At 45.5% G+C, this 19,312-nt stretch overlaps 1 protein-coding gene across 6 annotated transcripts in view; it reads right to left on the bottom strand.

Annotated features, from left to right (window-relative positions):
- ascc3 (activating signal cointegrator 1 complex subunit 3) overlaps window positions 1-19,312 on the bottom strand; it is a 137,093-nt gene that overhangs the window by 88,925 nt on the left and 28,856 nt on the right. For all 6 annotated transcript variants that reach the window (XM_086219317.1, XM_086219314.1, XM_086219315.1 and 3 more), the window contains 3 exons: window positions 7,697-7,898; window positions 6,942-7,077; window positions 5,077-5,202 (listed from right to left, as the gene is read on the bottom strand). In XM_086219317.1, the coding sequence (XP_086075443.1) occupies window positions 5,077-5,202; window positions 6,942-7,077; window positions 7,697-7,898 (464 nt within the window). The remainder of the gene's footprint in view (window positions 1-5,076; window positions 5,203-6,941; window positions 7,078-7,696; window positions 7,899-19,312) is intronic.

Genomic DNA, 19,312 nt, shown 5'->3' on the forward strand with positions numbered 1-19,312 from the left:
TCTTACAAGAGCGTTCCGGAATGATTCAAACACCACTGACAAGAGTGTTCCAGAATGATTCAACACCTCTGACAAGAGAGTTCCAGAATGATTCAAACACCTCTGACAAGAGAGTTCCAGAATGATTCAACACCTCTGACAAGAGTGTTCCAGAATGATTCAACACCTCTGACAAGAGTGTTCCAGAATGATTCAACACCTCTGACAAGAGTGTTCCAGAATGATTCAACACCTCTGACAAGAGTGTTCCAGAATGATTCAAACACCTCTGACAAGAGAGTTCCAGAATGATTCAACACCTCTGACAAGAGTGTTCCAGAATGATTCAACACCTCTGACAAGAGTGTTCCAGAATGATTCAACACCTCTGACAAGAGAGTTCCAGAATGATTCAACACCTCTGACAAGAGTGTTCCAGAATGATTCAACACCTCTGACAAGAGTGTTCCAGAATGATTCAACACCTCTGACAAGAGAGTTCCAGAATGATTCAACACCTCTGACAAGAGTGTTCCAGAATGATTCAACACCTCTGACAAGAGTGTTCCAGAATGATTCAACACCTCTGACAAGAGCGTTCCAGAATGATTCAACACCTCTGACAAGAGCGTTCCAGAATGATTCAACACCTCTGACAAGAGTGTTCCAGAATGATTCAACACCTCTGACAAGAGCGTTCCAGAATGATTCAACACCTCTGACAAGAGTGTTCCAGAATGATTCAAACACCTCTGACAAGAGAGTTCCAGAATGATTCAACACCTCTGACAAGAGTGTTCCAGAATGATTCAAACACCTCTGACAAGAGAGTTCCAGAATGATTCAACACCTCTGACAAGAGTGTTCCAGAATGATTCAAACACCTCTGACAAGAGAGTTCCAGAATGATTCAACACCTCTAACAAGAGTGTTCCAGAATGATTCAACACCTCTGACAAGAGAGTTCCAGAATGATTCAAACACCTCTGACAAGAGAGTTCCAGAATGATTCAACACCTCTGACAAGAGCGTTCCAGAATGATTCAACACCTCTGACAAGAGCGTTCCAGAATGATTCAACACCTCTGACAAGAGTGTTCCAGAATGATTCAAACACCTCTGACAAGAGAGTTCCAGAATGATTCAACACCTCTGACAAGAGCGTTCCAGAATGATTCAACACCTCTGACAAGAGCGTTCCAGAATGATTCAACACCTCTGACAAGAGTGTTCCAGAATGATTCAACACCTCTGACAAGAGTGTTCCAGAATGATTCAAACACCTCTGACAAGAGAGTTCCAGAATGATTCAACACCTCTGACAAGAGTGTTCCAGAATGATTCAACACCTCTGACAAGAGTGTTCCAGAATGATTCAACACCTCTGACAAGAGCGTTCCAGAATGATTCAAACACCTCTGACAAGAGAGTTCCAGAATGATTCAACACCTCTGACAAGAGAGTTCCAGAATGATTCAAACACCTCTGACAAGAGAGTTCCAGAATGATTCAACACCTCTGACAAGAGCGTTCCAGAATGATTCAACACCTCTGACAAGAGCGTTCCAGAATGATTCAACACCTCTGACAAGAGTGTTCCAGAATGATTCAACACCTCTGACAAGAGTGTTCCAGAATGATTCAAACACCTCTGACAAGAGAGTTCCAGAATGATTCAAACACCTCTGACAAGAGCGTTGTTACATTAGCTAAATGGTGAACTTCTCAAGTATAATTACCTTGGGAGAGCAGCGGGCAGAACTCTTAGGTTTTATGGTTGAGTGTGAATAGTCAAACATGATTCAGTGTGAGGAGCCTGATTCGACTCTCACAGGTGAAGCTCCCCAGTGGCTTGTGTTGACCAATCATATTCAAGGATATTAAGTCGGGACACCCTTGAATTTTGTGCTGTGGAATTAGTACTAATATGATAACAACACTATGTGACAAACCTTTGTCTGGCTGAGGGGCAAAAAAATGTTTTTGTGGACTAAAAGTGTCGGGCTGCAGAAAGACATACAGTACAAATTGGAAGGGAGGAGTCATTCATTACTCACCCCCCCCCCCCCCCCCCCCCCCCATGATGGTTCCTACATCGCAGCTAAAGAGGGAGCCCCTTCCTCCCCCAGCAGCCGTTTCCCTCCCTGCCTGTTTGAGTGGCTGCAGTGATTCCTATCACTCAGACGTTCGTGGTCACTGCACTTGCATGTGCCTCCAATTACACTGTCCATTCTGCTGCTGGCACTTTGAGGTACACCAGCATTGTGGCACTAGAAGTGTGTGTTCCTGGGTGTACTTGCTCCATCAGCACCACTACACTCTGGTTCTGTCTCTCACTGAAAAGACACTCAGTAACATGTTTATATGGATAAATTAGGAAGGCTTTTACCAGCACCAAGTAAGGGACACCCTGAGCCTGACTCATTAGTTAAAAAGCCTCCTAATAAATTCCCCACTTTTAATGTTTCATAGAGCCATTAAAAGTGTAACAAGGCTCACACAGTTTCCCATTACGGCGTTCAGTAAATGACAATCGTGCAAACAGGAAGACGAGGGGAGCATTAGAGTTTTCAGCCTGCCTTTCACAGCCCTCCTAATAGCATGTAAAGACTTATTAGGCATTGTGTTGGTGCTCTGGAGGAGTGAGGCACTTCGTTCCACAGTTGCTCAGGCTTAAGGTAATGAACGGAGCCACAGTTTGGCTGAGGCTAATTCACATCGCTCAGAAAAAAAGTTCCATATCAATCTATATCAGTGACACAGGGACTTTTAAACATGAAGGCAAACTACTACAGAGCCTGGAAGAAATGCCGGTAAAAAAAGATGAGCCTTTTCTAAAGTGAGCGAGGACAGATGGAGACTTTTCTTCTGATGCTATTTAGCCAGTTTAGGCTTTGAAGTCAGGAGAGAAATTCTGTAAGAGCTGACTGTCTGGCAGAACTCACTAAATAACTGCAGAGAATCATGAGTATCTCCCAGTGACACCAATTAACTGTTTTCTGAAATAAGACACTTGGTGACAGGTGAAACATCTAGATGCCTCTCAAGGAGTCCCACTTCATGGAGTATCAGTGGGCTGGTCCTTGTTTTATTGGAGACATCCGCTGTTCCGTGTCATGTCAGAGGTTTTTCTCATGGATTATTCAATTATGTTCCTGCCCCTTATTAACGTACCTGCCAGAGGAGCAGGTTGGTTGCTCAAATTCACCCTCTGCTGGCCAGAGTCAGCTGCATTCTGCTGGTGGCGGCCGATGACTCATCGTGAAAGCCAACCCACAAACCTCCTTCAGCCAGTAAATCATAAATCAACAACATCTCTAGCATGAAGTCAGAGGTTTTTTTCATATGAGGTGCACGTTACAGAGGGGCAGACATTCATGGAGGGAACAAGGTGACGTTCTTGTCTTAAGGCCATCACAACCCAGGCTGATCGGCTGACACAGGACAGCGCAACATGCCGAAGTCCAGCCTCTACTTCCTGAAGACACTTTCACACGGTGATCCAGTGACTGTACAGCACTGTTGTCTCTGCAGATTAATCCCCGTGCCTAATGGAAGGATTAATTGTCAGACTGCTCTGATGAGGATTGACACTGGCAGGCCATGAAGAGACGTCAGCGTTCAGACAGAGCAAACACATACCTGAGCCATTAGTATCAACTGTGAAAACAACAAGAGCAACAGTACAGACGTGATTAATCCTCCTCATTTATCAATTTGTCATGGCACAGGCACATGCAAACCCTTCAAATCACAGTCAATTACACACACATACACACACACTTGTTTATTATGATATCCATTAGCATGAGTGACAGGAAGGTTAAGAGAGGTGAGCAGTTACACTCGTCTTTTGAAGTGTGACAAAATGCTTCAGAGATTTATGTTATCATACTTCAAGGCCTCTACCAACTTACGGCCCAATCAGAGAGGAGCCAGTGGCCTTCTACCAGCTGCATCTTCACTGGCGATGCAGGAACGCCAGAGCACAACAACCATTCTGGTGGACAGGATGGCAGCAGTACCTTTCACAGAGAATTGTGGCGGGGGACCCTCCCCCTATGCTGCACTCCAGCATGCTGCCCTCTAATATGGGCCAGTGGTGCCTGGCTACAGCCCGCCGGAGGCCACACAGAACGCATGCAGCGGTATGAGTGTGGTTTGTCAGTCAAGGTGCCAGTCAGCCTGATGGGTCACTGTGTCCTCTGTCAGCCGACTGAGAGCTACAGCGCTTCCATTAAGAAGCAACATCACTTATCGGCCATTATAGCCACAGCTACCCGTTCCCCCAAATGGAGGATAACCTTCAGTATATCCACCAGGGGCTACAATCCAGACGCACGGGTCAGTCCTGCTCTGACACAGATCTACCAGGACATGCAGACAGGTTATGTTGCATAATAATGCAGGAAAACAGAATCCAGTGTTGTAGCCAGGAGTCCAATAGCAACACGTTTGAAATCAAACATGAATCCTGTTGAGTCTCTTGAATTAAACTGGGTTCAGCAAGTCCAAGTCCAGAGGAGCCTGGTCAACAGTTAAGCACCATGCACAGCACACAATGCAACACAACCCTATCACATAGCGAGCAGGGTGAGTTGAGAGGGAGCTTCTGTTATTTAGTCAGTTTTCCTGCATCTAGAACACAACACAAGGTAAACCACCACATCTGGATATCTGCAAAAAAAACAACAGATCAGACAAAGTCGGCTCACCTCGTTACTTCAGGATCTTTCATTGGTGGGATGTTGAATGGAATTTCAGAGATTTATGTCCTGTTTTTTCTCTGATCCATCTTACAAAAAATCTTAGGAGACAGACTTTTTGTCTGTGGCTCAATCACAGGCCAGAAACTACATCTATACTCTGTGAGCACCTAGTGAGCAAAAATGTGATATAAATCACACGTGAATGTGAAGACCCACTCATGTCAGACACAGCATTTCAAATTTGGGTCAAGAATTCTTGTATGTGGGGGAAATTTAGTGTCCATGATACTAAAGTTTAAGCTTCTGAAAACCCCTCAAGACATTAGAAAAACACACACACGCACACACACACGCACACACACTAACTACAGGACAGTGCGTGTCCTACCTCGTCTAGTTCAGAGATGTAGACGGGCTTCTCTTCAAAGCCAATAGGCATGGGTTCGTTGGGTGGGATCTCCACCTCCTCGTACATCTTACTGTTCTCTCGACGGATTCCTTCAGGCAGCAGCATCTGATCCACGTCACATACAGAACACAGCAGATTGTCACCAAAGACCCCAAGGAACCATGTTGTAAAACCCAGTCAGAAACTTGATTTTAGCTTAATCACCAAATCACGTTCTCTGTTTTTGGGGGAAGAAAATAACTGCAAATTGACAGTTGGAATATTTTTTTCGTGGTAGCTTAAGTATTGGAGTACGGAACAGCAAGTTTAAAGCACGAATGCAGTACAAAAATATGTAAAACCCTAAATTTAAAACCCCCGAATCCAACAAACATAGAGGTTTGTAAATCTTTGGGAAACTTGGATCGACGTCATCAGGGCACAGCTGGAAGTGTTAAGCAGCGCACTGTTGCGGTAGTTTCTAGCAGGCCAACATCCATTACTACTGCAGTGTGGTTCCACGCGCTGCTCTGGTTCTCAGCGCAGTTCAAGCAGAGTAGGAGAGGCTACTTGAGGCAGCCAGCTTTCTACAAGATGGCAGTGCAGATAAAGATGTCACATTACCAGGAACCGGCTGGACTTCTCATAATTTAACTGATTGATCTACAGTTTGCAACAATATTAAAAGAATCATTTATCATTTTTCATAAGAGTTGTAATGAAATTACGAGTGCAGTCCTTTAATGCTCCATTCTAACATACACAGACGGAGTAATAAATGAAACAATTAACGCTCTGATGTTGGGATGCAGAGGATGAGTTGTGGGCTCAGAGGAGAGAAGCTGCTCTGTAGTCTGGTGGTGAAGCCCAGCGTTCATCTGCTGGCTTGCCAGACAGCAGACAGGTAAACAAGCTATGGCTGGGGGGGTGGGGGTGAGACGCTGGCTTCAAATATCTGTGCTGGCACCTCACCACACTGATGCTCGCTAGATGTAGCCGTGATGTTTTAATCACCTGCAGCACAGCCTACCTGTCCTTGGCTAAATACATCCCCATCAAACTTGTGGTGTTTCATTTCGAATGCTTTCTATCACTCCTCTGTATCAAAGGTGCCTCGGTTCTGTTGGATCACAACTCTAATTTTCTGGTTTCCATCTAATAGCAAATGTTGAAATGAAGGGTAGTGCGACTAAATATTCCAAAACCAGATAAGAGCAAAAGCTGATGCGTAATATGTTGCTGAGGTGTAACGTGTGAGCACTCTACACACTCTACACACTCTACACACTGCAGTTTAGTGCTTCCCAAACCAAAGTTGACAACTGTGAGGGAGGTGTGATGAAATCTTTGTTTATCCAAAACAGCGGTTCTTCTTCTCAGTGTGAGACAGGACTACCAACGGTGAATTCAAAGCTTTGGAAACCAGACGGCATGCAGGGAAACGCTGACAGGATAATTTAGGATCACATTTGCAACAATCCACATTTACAAAGCAGCTAATCTGAAAGAACCTACACATGCAACATTGAGGAGCCGCAGCAGAGCTGTGGCCAAAACTTTTCCTGTTTTATTTTGCACTTTTACAACATGCGGGCAAAATATATAAATAATATAAAAAATCTCACCAGGTGTTGACCGAAGTGACTAAAAACTGATGGCAACTGACCAACTCTGAGACGTTCAGCCCCACAGGCACAATCACGTCACTGCATCTGTGATTGTGTGCATTTTTCTTGATGACCAGGCACGTAAACGTACGTTACCATTTGTTTGTTACATCACAATATCGGAAACGATAACCACAACTTAACTTATTGACCAAATTGTGCAGCACCACCCTTCATCACTACGTCCTCAGTGCTCACCCTGGCTCCTCCAACAAAGGCGGGTGTCTTTGTGGCCTCTGCGTAACTGTCGTAGACGTTGGGATACCGGATCCGTTCGTACACTCTTTCTCTGCTGAGAACAGGCTCGTGGCGAGCTGTCAGCAGGGCCTGCTCCCTGCACGGAAAACACAACACGTTTAGCCTGAACCCTACCAACGACACAGTAAGGAGGGGTTCATCATGTTCTCGAAGTGGAAAAGCTGGTGCTTCGTGATGAGGAGGGAGAAAACCTGCGATGACATCATCCTGGGTGGAAGTACCAAGGAGCAGGAGGGGACATTAGCACAATGCTACATCTGCATCGCCTTGTTCTTTACATAAACCCTCACCTCTATCCACATTTTCAAAATAAATGGTTCAGCTGATGGATGATTCAAATGAAGAAGCATAGACGTGTGGCATAATGTTCCCTCCTCAAGTGGCTTACCTCTTTACTAATCTGTTTCTTCACACTGTGCTGGATTTAGCCATGCTAAGTTTTTAATTAAACAGATCACTGACTTTTTTATCATCCTCTGAAAGTAAACTTTCACAAAAACCCTTTACAAGAATATATGTGACAAGCTGCAGCTTCACTGAGCTTCTTCATTTTGTACACCTCCAGCCAAGTTATCATCAAAAATGCTGAAGCTCGTCAGTTTTCACAGCGCAGGTGGAGTCAACAGACAGAGAACAAAGACAAACGAGGGAAAGAGGACAGGGGAGGACAGGGGAGGACAGGGGAGCCGATGTACCGCTGGGCTCTCATCTCTCTGGGGTCAAAGTTCAACAGGGCATCTGAGGATTCCATGTCATCAGTTCCTTTCCCTCTTTTCCTGTCTTTCTTTTCCTCTCGGCGGAATATCTTCATCAGCTGTTTTTCCTGTTCGGACTGGATGGTCACCTGGCACCCATAGGTGGGCTTGGATGTTTCACCACTGACTTTTCGGCTGGCATCTGAAGGAAGTACAAGCACACAGACAGAAAGGTTTCATCTAAGGGGCTATGACAGGGGACATGATGCTGTCAGGCTTCAAACACTGCTGGAGCCTCACGGGGAAAAAAGTGTGGCAGTAACTGGAGTGAGCGGAGACCGATTATTAAAAAATGAAACAAGTAACAGCAACTTGGCAGGCGGAGGCTTCAGGGTACTTGGGCTACTTCCGATGAGCAGTATTATATGGTTCTACTACGTCTGGGATATTTGCCTTTGATAATTGGCCTCCATTCACTTCAGCTGTTGGACAGTTACACTCCACACTCCAGCAGCGTTTAGTGACTAAAATGACCTCCCCTGACCTTCACCATCAGCATGAGGGTGAGGAGATAAGAGCCGAATTTGCCTTTCTGGGTGAATTTTTCCTTTCACCCTCTGAACCTCAAAACCCTCTTTTCTTTTACGAATCACAAACATTCCTGTAATTATAGCATGAAACTGCAACAACATCAGACCTTCACCTGCCAAAGACTCTGATATGAACCAGAACAATTTCTCAAGCTAACCAAATGTCGAATGACAATAATTCATCAAATGACACCTGCTTCCAACTACAGGTACAACCGTTCATCGGATCAGCGTCAAACTTGGCACGTGCATCACTGGTGCCTCAAGGAAGCGCGCTGTCGAGTTTGAAGTCTGGGCTCTGAGATGGCGGTCAAGGGTCTGATGCCACTCAGGATTTGATCTTGTCTGTCTGATCGCTTGTGATGGGAACAGAAGACAGAGTGACAGACATTCATCACAGACTGAGGTGAGAGCAAGCATGACTGAGATCAAAGTCAGAGATCAAAGTCTGACGCAGTCAGGGAGGTTTTGAGATGTCACATGGCCCCTTCAGCCAAAATATTTCTGCCTCTATGATTGCATGATTACCTGTATGTGTGTCTTCTACTAAAATTCAACAATCTTTCACCCCATCAATGTCAAAATGTCTGAAATAACCGTCAGTTCACATTTGACAACGACCTGAAACGATATGTGTCCTAATTTGAAGTGGTCGAAAAGTGGGATCCCCAACCATCGGGGCTTGGATCATTCAGAACAGAGCTGGGAAAATCCAGATGGACGCAGGAGGGCGGACGTACACAGAGAGAGCAGGGAGGAGTGAGAAGTTCACCGGACGGCTCTGATGTCAGCCGATGTAGCGAGGTAACCCCCCACAGAAGAAGAACCCGAGGCTCAGGTTGGAGAGGCTGCACGCCCCCTTAACTTCTGAGTCATCACATACTTGTGTGGGGCCGAACTGCCAGCTCTGACTGCCATCAGAACAAGGCTTCGCAGCAGCTCGTGTGTCCTGCTGTCATTATGGCCACCATTGCTCTAGTGCCTGCACTCTTCTCTTTCTCAGTGAGGGCGGAGCAGAAAACACATCTCTGGGTTTGTGTGTGCTGCAGTTGCAGAAGGGCACACAGTTCACTTGGTTCTGCATCCCTCGCTCACACATTAGCACGCCTCTCACAGCATAATATCATAGCAGCTGCTTTCAAGCCCTGATACAGGCAGTCGGAACCACTTTGCTACCGTCTTCATTCCTTGTTCATGGATATAGAACACAACACTAGATCAGCCGGTGTCATTAGCAATGCATTCATTGCAGCAATCTCGATAGGCCACTGATGTCTGTGGCAGGTGCCTGTGGCTTTGAAGGGGTTAATGTTCCCCAGTGCAGCCTGACTGTTTGAGGCACAACAGCTCAATAAAAGGCAGAATTGCTCTTGAAAACAGATGAGATCTGATGATTGTAGTGCGGCCCGGCTGATTGACTGAATGATTTCTTCTTTATCTCGTCTAGCGGCTCTACCTGCGGCACAGCCTCCCTCTCATTCAAGCAGCTTCCCTCTTTCTGTCACTCTTACCCTCCCTCCCATTGCCTCACCAACCCCTTTAACCCTGTCACCCTCTATGCACCAATTCTTCCGTCTAAACCACTTGCTATTCCTTAGTTTCCCTCTCGCTGTGGCCTGTTGTGCCTTGTTATGTGTCTCAAACAGTGATTGCCTCCAAATCTCCAGGATTCTCATTCCCACAAGCAATGACGGGTCCCAAACACTCCGAGAGCTTCACCGAGAAAGATTCCGTTTGTTTGCGAGAGGAATTCAGGAGGTCTTTCTGTGTAAAGCAGTGAAACCTTCATGAGAAACCACGACGAAGACAAAGCATAACCGCATCATCACCACGGCCACATGATCGATGACGTCATCCTTTTCTGTAGATCACTTCAGCAATCCGGAAGGAAAACCAAAATGAAGTATCAGCTTCTACTGATAACCATATTTCAGACATGTTTTACGGATACTGTGTTGATAATGTATGTGAATAACTGACGACACTCCGTCACAGTCGGTGGTGCACCGACGCCTGTCGCAGGTTGGCAAATCTCCAGCTCCCTCCACCGGGAGTGCGTGTGGAATTCATTTGCCAAAAAAAGAAAGAAACACACACACGTTGAAAAAGGGAATAATTTGTCTAAAAGCAGGATCATTTTGTTCCAATTATCTATCCAGAGCACGATGAGTATCCTGCAATATCCTGGCAGCACTAATTGAGGGACAACTCTCTGACACTGGCAGTCCCCGTCTGAGGTCGGGCACGATTCTCACCACACTTCCAACTGCGTGCACCCATCATTTATAAGCTGGCTCATGGTATTTTTAGGGAGATGGAGGGCAAAGGTCAGATTACTTTGTGTGGTAATGTTCATCTAACTTTGTTTTGACATAAAACACATTTCATGACTTTATGTTCATCCATGTATTTTCTGTTGGTTAACAAAACCGATCATCACACAGCTTTATGTCCGAGGGGAGAAGGCCTTCTTTGGGTAGTGAAGTCTCCGGCTTATAAACCCCCACAGGTGCCGGCGTGGTTTCCGTCCCTCAGCAATTGATTAAAGAACGCTGAACTCACATTTGGATGCTACAATTACTTAAGTACCAGTTAGCCTGCTAATGCTAAGCTGCTGTCAGGCTTGCAGCCCAAGAAGAATGATGCGATATTCCTCCGAGCATCCACAGACTTCTTCTTGTGTTTATTACCTGTCACACTCACAGCGGTGAGCTGAGTTTTTGCTTGAGCAGCAGAGAAAAGCCTCCTTCCTGAAGATGGCCTGAGGAAATTGTCTAGAATACTTGTCAGATAAACATCTTCCTGTTGCATTCAAGACAGAACTGTTTACTGGGGTACCTGGAGCCTGGACACCAGGTTTGTGTGTGGAGCTCTTCACATATTCCTTGACACGTACTGTACAACACTTGAGGGAGACAGGAATATGCTTAATGACCCGATCCAATGCATTTGCACTCACAAACCCAACACTCAATGGGAGGCCATTTCTACCAGGTTGGAGCTGTCAATGTCCCACTGGGCTCCGGTCCCTCCTCACGGACTCAGAGGAGAAGAAAATACAGTTCAAACTGAAGCCGAGCTCCGCTCACACCAGGACTGCAGCAACACTCAGGAGCTACTGAAGGTGAACAACTGCAACACACCGTTGTTGTGTAGAAATCACAAATGCGTTATTTACACATTCTGACATGGAGCTACACACAGCAACACACAACAGAGAGCGACAAACAACACACAAACAGCAACACACAGCAACACACAAACAGCAACACACAGCAACACACAAACAACAACACACAACAGAGAGCGACAAACAACACACAAACAGCAACACAAACACAGCAACACACAGAAACACACAGAAACAACACACAACAGAGAGCGACAAACAACACACAAACAGCAACACACAAACAGCAACACACAGCAACACACAAACAGCAACACACAGCAACACACAAACACAGTAACACACAGAAACAACACACAACAGAGAGTGACAAACACACAAACAGCAACACACAAACACATCAAAACACAAACAAAGCAACACACAGAAACACACAAACACAGCAACACACAGAAACATACAAACACAGCAACACACAAACACAGCAACACACAAACAAAGCAACACACAGAAACACACAAACACAGCAACACACAAACACAGCAACACACAGAAACACACAAACACAGCTACACACAGAAACACACAAACACAGCAACACACAGAAACAACACACAACAGAGAGCGACAAACACACAAACATCAACACACAAACAAAGCAACACACAGAAACACACAAACACAGCAACACACAGAAACACACAAACACAGCAACACACAGAAACAACACACAACAGAGAGCGACAAACAACACACAAACAGCAACACACAGCAACACACAAACACAGTAACACACAGAAACAACACACAACAGAGAGCGACAAACACACAAACAGCAACACACAAACACATCAACACACAAACAAAGCAACACACAGAAACACACAAACACAGCAACACACAGAAACATACAAACACAGCTACACACACAAACAAAGCAACACACAGAAACACACAAACACAGCAACACACAGCAACACAAACAACAACACACAACAGAGAGCGACAAACAACACACAAACAGCAACACACAGCAACACACAAACAGCAACACACAGCAACACAGAAACAACAACACACAACAGAGAGCGACAAACAACACACAAACAGCAACACAAACACAGCAACACACAGAAACACACAGAAACAACAACACACAACAGAGAGCGACAAACAACACACAAACAGCAACACAAACACAGCAACACACAGAAACACACAGAAACAACAACACACAACAGAGAGCGACAAACAACACACAAACAGCAACACACAAACACAGCAACACACAAACAGCAACACACAGCAACACACAAACAGCAACACACAGCAACACACAAACACAGTAACACACAGAAACAACACACAACAGAGAGCGACAAACACACAAACATCAACACACAAACAAAGCAACACACAGAAACACACAAACACAGCAACACACAGCAACACACAAACAGCAACACACAGCAACACACAAACACAGTAACACACAGAAACAACACACAACAGAGAGTGACAAACACACAAACAGCAACACACAAACACATCAAAACACAAACAAAGCAACACACAGAAACACACAAACACAGCAACACACAGAAACATACAAACACAGCAACACACAAACACAGCAACACACAAACAAAGCAACACACAGAAACACACAAACACAGCAACACACAAACACAGCAACACACAGAAACACACAAACACAGCTACACACAGAAACACACAAACACAGCAACACACAGAAACAACACACAACAGAGAGCGACAAACACACAAACATCAACACACAAACAAAGCAACACACAGAAACACACAAACACAGCAACACACAGAAACACACAAACACAGCAACACACAGAAACAACACACAACAGAGAGCGACAAACAACACACAAACAGCAACACACAGCAACACACAAACACAGTAACACACAGAAACAACACACAACAGAGAGCGACAAACACACAAACAGCAACACACAAACACATCAACACACAAACAAAGCAACACACAGAAACACACAAACACAGCAACACACAGAAACATACAAACACAGCTACACACACAAACAAAGCAACACACAGAAACACACAAACACAGCAACACACAGCAACACAAACAACAACACACAACAGAGAGCGACAAACAACACACAAACAGCAACACACAGCAACACACAAACAGCAACACACAGCAACACAGAAACAACAACACACAACAGAGAGCGACAAACAACACACAAACAGCAACACAAACACAGCAACACACAGAAACACACAGAAACAACAACACACAACAGAGAGCGACAAACAACACACAAACAGCAACACAAACACAGCAACACACAGAAACACACAGAAACAACAACACACAACAGAGAGCGACAAACAACACACAAACAGCAACACACAAACACAGCAACACACAAACAGCAACACACAGCAACACACAAACAGCAACACACAGCAACACACAAACACAGTAACACACAGAAACAACACACAACAGAGAGCGACAAACACACAAACATCAACACACAAACAAAGCAACACACAGAAACACACAAACACAGCAACACACAGAAACAGCACACAACAGAGAGCGACAAACAACACACAAACAGCAACACACAAACACAGCAACACACAGCAACACACAAACACAGTAACACACAGAAACAACACACAACAGAGAGCGACAAACACACAAACAGCAACACACAAACACATCAACACACAAACAAAGCAACACACAGAAACACACAAACACAGCAACACACAGAAACATACAAACACAGCTACACACACAAACAAAGCAACACACAGAAACACACAAACACAGCAACACACAAACACAGCAACACACAGAAACATACAAACACAGCAACACACAAACACAGCAACACACAAACAAAGCAACACACAGCAACACACAAACACAGCAACACACAGAAACATACAAACACAGCTACACACACAAACACAGCAACACACAAACAAAGCAACACACAGAAACACACAAACACAGCAACACACAAACAAAGCAACACACAGAAACACACAAACACAGCAACACACAAACAAAGCAACACACAGAAACACACAAACACAGCAACACACAAACACAGCAACACACAAACACAGCAACACACAAACAAAGCAACACACAGAAACACACAAACACAGCAACACACAAACAAAGCAACACACAGAAACACACAAACACAGCAACACACAGAAACATACAAACACAGCTACACACACAAATACAGCAACACACAACCGAGAGCAACAAACAACACACAGAAACAAACAGCAACACACAACAGAGAGCAACCCAGACGCACACTCACGTGTGCGTGGAGGCAAGCACCATGGCACCTGCTGGCTGGTAGCCATGCAGGTGCCAAACTGCAGGTCAAAGCTAATCAAGAGGAGACAGACATTACAACGACATCCCACTCGTGCAGACGCCATGCAAATAGAGGAAAATGGAATCAGCCTTTTTAACTCATCCTGACTTTAGTTGTCAAGGCAACGCTAATCTCAAAAGCTGTCTGGAGAGAAATGTTTACTGCTAATCAAAAGTTCTTCACAAGAATATATCCTGGCGAAGACCCGAGGAATCCAGTTGAACACATCGGCTGGAGTCCTGAACCCGCTGCATCCGCACCGCCAGTGGTCAGCAGAGCCATGCAGCGGCCAGCAGCCCAAGAAAAGTGAGCTGCAAAATAATGCTGGAGTGTGCAGTATGGAAGACTGTTTGAAGATCCAGCAGTCCAGCTGAGTGACTGAGTAGGACAAGAATCATGATCATCATTTCATTTGATTAGGAGGTCCCAACTGAGCTCCTTTGTTGCTTTTAAATGGACTTCCCACCCCCAGCTGGGCAAATCAAGTCCCCGTCTCAGAGCCGGCGAAGCTAAAGCCCTGGTTTACATCAGTGATTTAATCTACTAAATGACGATGATGACTTGCTCTCCATTCATGAGCCCATGTTCTGTTTCACACCCAGCATTAACATTTATATTTAGGAGCCATGAATTTTAAATTGCTCTCGAACACTAAAGGATGAGTCAGCATGCCTTTAAACAGTTGCAGGGATTATTCTGACAAAACAGGAGCTCTGCTCTAATCTTCAACCCCTCTTTGATGCCTATCTTGCATGTGGATCAGAAGATAGCTCAGGCAATAATAAATTATCCATCCCTATCTTCACACCAATGTCTTCAACTACTTGCAGCTCCACTCTTTAAGGACAAGAAAACACCGAGATGAGGCCGTCTCTTCAGGACAAAGAGACACAACTCTGGCTCATGATGGAGGAAGGCGTTTGAAGTGGGAACAAACAAACAAGCAGGCGTGGATAGCAGGTACATGACAGGGACGACGGCTGGAGAATCAATGAGCTCAGCTTGAAGCTACCAGGAGAGCCTGTCAACTACAGCAGACGCCCTGGACGTCTCCTCCATCTAAAGTTCAAAGCACCTGGCAGAGCCGCGTGCGTGTTGGTCTCCAGTACGTCGATCATGTCTCTAATTCATGAGAGGTGAAAATTAAGAGCCAGCCCACAAGGGAGGCCTTTGTATGATGAGCTTCCTCTCTTGTAGAATGAAGAATGTTTGTGACAAAAATAATGAAATATGGAGTTGAAGTGAGAGACTGAGCTCTGGCTGCTAGCCTGTCTCTGGCTGCTAGCCTGTCTCTGGACTGAGTCCTTCCAGGTAAACCCAATGTGCTCCTGAGTTACCAGCCTTACACACTCAACTACAATGCCTTTTATTGTATGCACTTTGAGCTACTTAAAAGCCTATTAATGGCCTTTTCTATGTTCCTCAGGCTGCTTCTCCAGTGATAAACAGGGTTAGCAGTCAGATACGGGCTGAAGGCCAAACGCTGCACACACTGACAGAATACTTCGTCTCATGAAGACCATTTTACACCACTGAACTAGAGGTTTTCCTTTGGCTGGTAATGTATTACACATAATTTGCAATCTCTTCCTCGTCTTTATCGTCCCTGATATCTCTGTAGTCTCACAAACTCATCAAGCATCAAAGACGACGGGGTGAGGGGTTCAGGCTGCAGTCACTAGTTTAATGATGGTTCTGAGAGGAGAGTTAGGAGCAACAGAAAAGCTCTCCAAAGCTCTGCTCGTCCACATCTGGCGGCTGCCATGGTGACAGCTCTGCTGCGTCTCACAGCCACTCAACCGACGCTGATGCTGTTGACAAAAATCCCCATAGAAGAATTTAAATACGAGGTGTTTCCATGTGAAGGACCAGTCAGAGAACATCAGAGGCAACCTAGCAGGTCTCTGCAGTCCTGCTCCTCCCTACCGGAGTCAGCTCTCGCTCTGCTGTGAGTCAGCCAACACTGCTACTGTTCCAGTGTTCACGGTGTCAAATTCTCTTGGGTGTGGAAAAATGCAAAGGAGCTCAAATGAAACCGCAGTTCTGTGACATAATGTGAACAGGTTGGACGACTTTATCAAACAACCCCCAAAGCTGTGCTGGCGCCGCTGTAATAAAAACAGACATCCAGGCAGCGCCCAGCCGGCAGCATCGCCAGGGTAAGAGAGCGCCGAGGAGCAGTGAAACAGACAAGCGGTACTCACGGCGGGCTGATGCCATGTAGTAGAAAATTGGTTTTGATTTGGTGAATCTGATTAAAAGGTGCACGTGTCAGGACTGAATCAAAATGTCAAAAAACAATTACGGCCGAGTTTTACTGAGTTGTTAACCTTAAATCACTGCCAGAGTGACCGTGACTTCTGAGTGATCACAACACGGAGGAAGAGCCGTTGCTCGACAGAGGAGGAGCCCCTCCACTGAACTCCGCTGGCCTTTCATTCTGGTGAAGACGGATCAGAGGAGGCCGAAGACGACAGCTCCCATGAACCCACTCCACCTCATCCCGCTGTGGCTTTTGTCCGTGTTTTGACTGAGACAGCAGGAGTGACAGACTACAAATTTTAACAGAAAAAATTCACCTCATTACTTCCAGAGGCTGCTGCTTTCTGACGAGGCGAAGCCACATTCGCCCACACGCACCGGCTCACACCATGGCTGGCCTTAGTGGATGCAGGTTCGATGTTGGCTTCTGTCAAAATCATGTTTGAGATATTTTAATTCCAAAATTGCCACGATTGGATGTTTGTAAGGACCGACTGACAGCCTGCAAAATACTGGAGGACATTTCAGCATTTTTATGACATGAGCTGCACACGTTGTGGATCTCCCCAGGATTACAAAGAGCCCCCTCATCATGAACCACTGGGCAGTTTGAGATCGGATCGCTCTCGTGTGCGTGGTTTTCAGTGCATCACACGACTCCCCGTACATGTCCATCACTCTGGTGACGGCAGTGTTTATTTACAGAGGCTGAGCAGAGGGAGCAGAAACCCCCAGGCTTGATTTCTGAAAGATGAGCACAGATCACAACGTCAAGCAATCTCAGAGGCCTGCAAGTGTACAGCACCTGATAGCTCTGCTTTCACCGGGGTCACATCTTCATACGGCTCGTCAGGAAAAAGGGAAGACAACAGGCCATCTTTATAACTCCTGCTTACATGGCACACGAACTTGGTTCTAAAGAAACCACTGATGGCACTGCAGGAGCAGCAGCCGACTGGACCAGGCTACTAGCACTAGAATCTAAACCACAGGATTTGTTTGACGGAACGTTCCGAGAAGTCGCCCATAGACACTCTTTGGAAAAGATGAAGTCTCTCACTAAACACTTGGCGGGTGCCTGGATGAAAACATCTCGGCTGCTGAAAATGTTTCCCACTGACAAACGTCTTCAATGGGATTCACCGCCCCTCGTTCAAAAACAACACACTCGCCACTTCTGCTCCAGCCGATGCCGGAGGAGCAGCATCCCGGCTCCCGCCTTCAAGAGCCGCCGCTGATGTTTTGAAGCAGCAGCCTTGCACTGAAGCCATGGCTGCGTCTCTACCAAGGGAAGAGGGTTAACCTGCTCTGACACAAAAACAAAAGGTGAAGCCTGACCATGGTTTCCTGCTGTGTCTCAGGACCTTGTGAACAGAGGTAACAGATGTCGTCCTGGAAAATGAAACAAGTAAAATTCTGGAATGTCCAACCCTGCACGATAAGACACAAACGGAGTGGGAACTCTGCTCAATCCTTCGACACCGACAGAATCAAGAAGAGATCAGCAGAAGTCGTGGGTAAACACAGGAGATCTTCAACCAGTCTGATTAAGCCTGACTTAAAAAGAGGAAAATTAAAAACATCAGTTTTGTCAGAAATACAAACTTAGAAAGTGGGAAAAATTCAAACAGATTCTGGGTATAGAAATTAGTAGCCCAAAGAACGGGCACTTGCGGAATAACCCTTGCATTAAAATTCAGAAAAATGAACTGCAATGGAAATCACGGAGGGACAAAGGAATAACCACGGCTGCAGACACTGTTCCTCACTCTCACATGAAACCGTATGAACATCAGGGAAGAGAATTTAAGTTGACTCATAATTAATTTTTTTCAGATATTTTTGAATTAAAGAGTTGGATAACATTGTGTGCAACTATCATAGGACCTCTCCATTCACACAAGGGTCACCTCTAAACTCAGGAGACGTCTACAAGGAAAAGGGAACACAAGACTCATGGAAGCACAGGCGGAAAATGATTCACTTCAAAAATAGAAGATGGATGGAACAGAGACCTTAAAATCAAGAACACTGGCAAAATCTGGAAAGGCTGTTTAAACTGAAGCACCGCGATCACCACTCATGAGAACTGCCACTCCCACAATAGAAGCTCATGACAAGGACTGACGAAACCCAGAACACACACACCTGATGCTTCTCTCCCGACGTTTAGAGCATGCGGCTCACAGGAAACAGCAATACACACTTC

This window comes from Aulostomus chinensis, chromosome 11 (assembly GCF_037954235.1).
Source record: "Aulostomus chinensis isolate RoL2024-O1b breed Wild chromosome 11, RoL_Achi_v1.0, whole genome shotgun sequence".
NCBI lineage: Eukaryota > Metazoa > Chordata > Actinopteri > Syngnathiformes > Aulostomidae > Aulostomus > Aulostomus chinensis.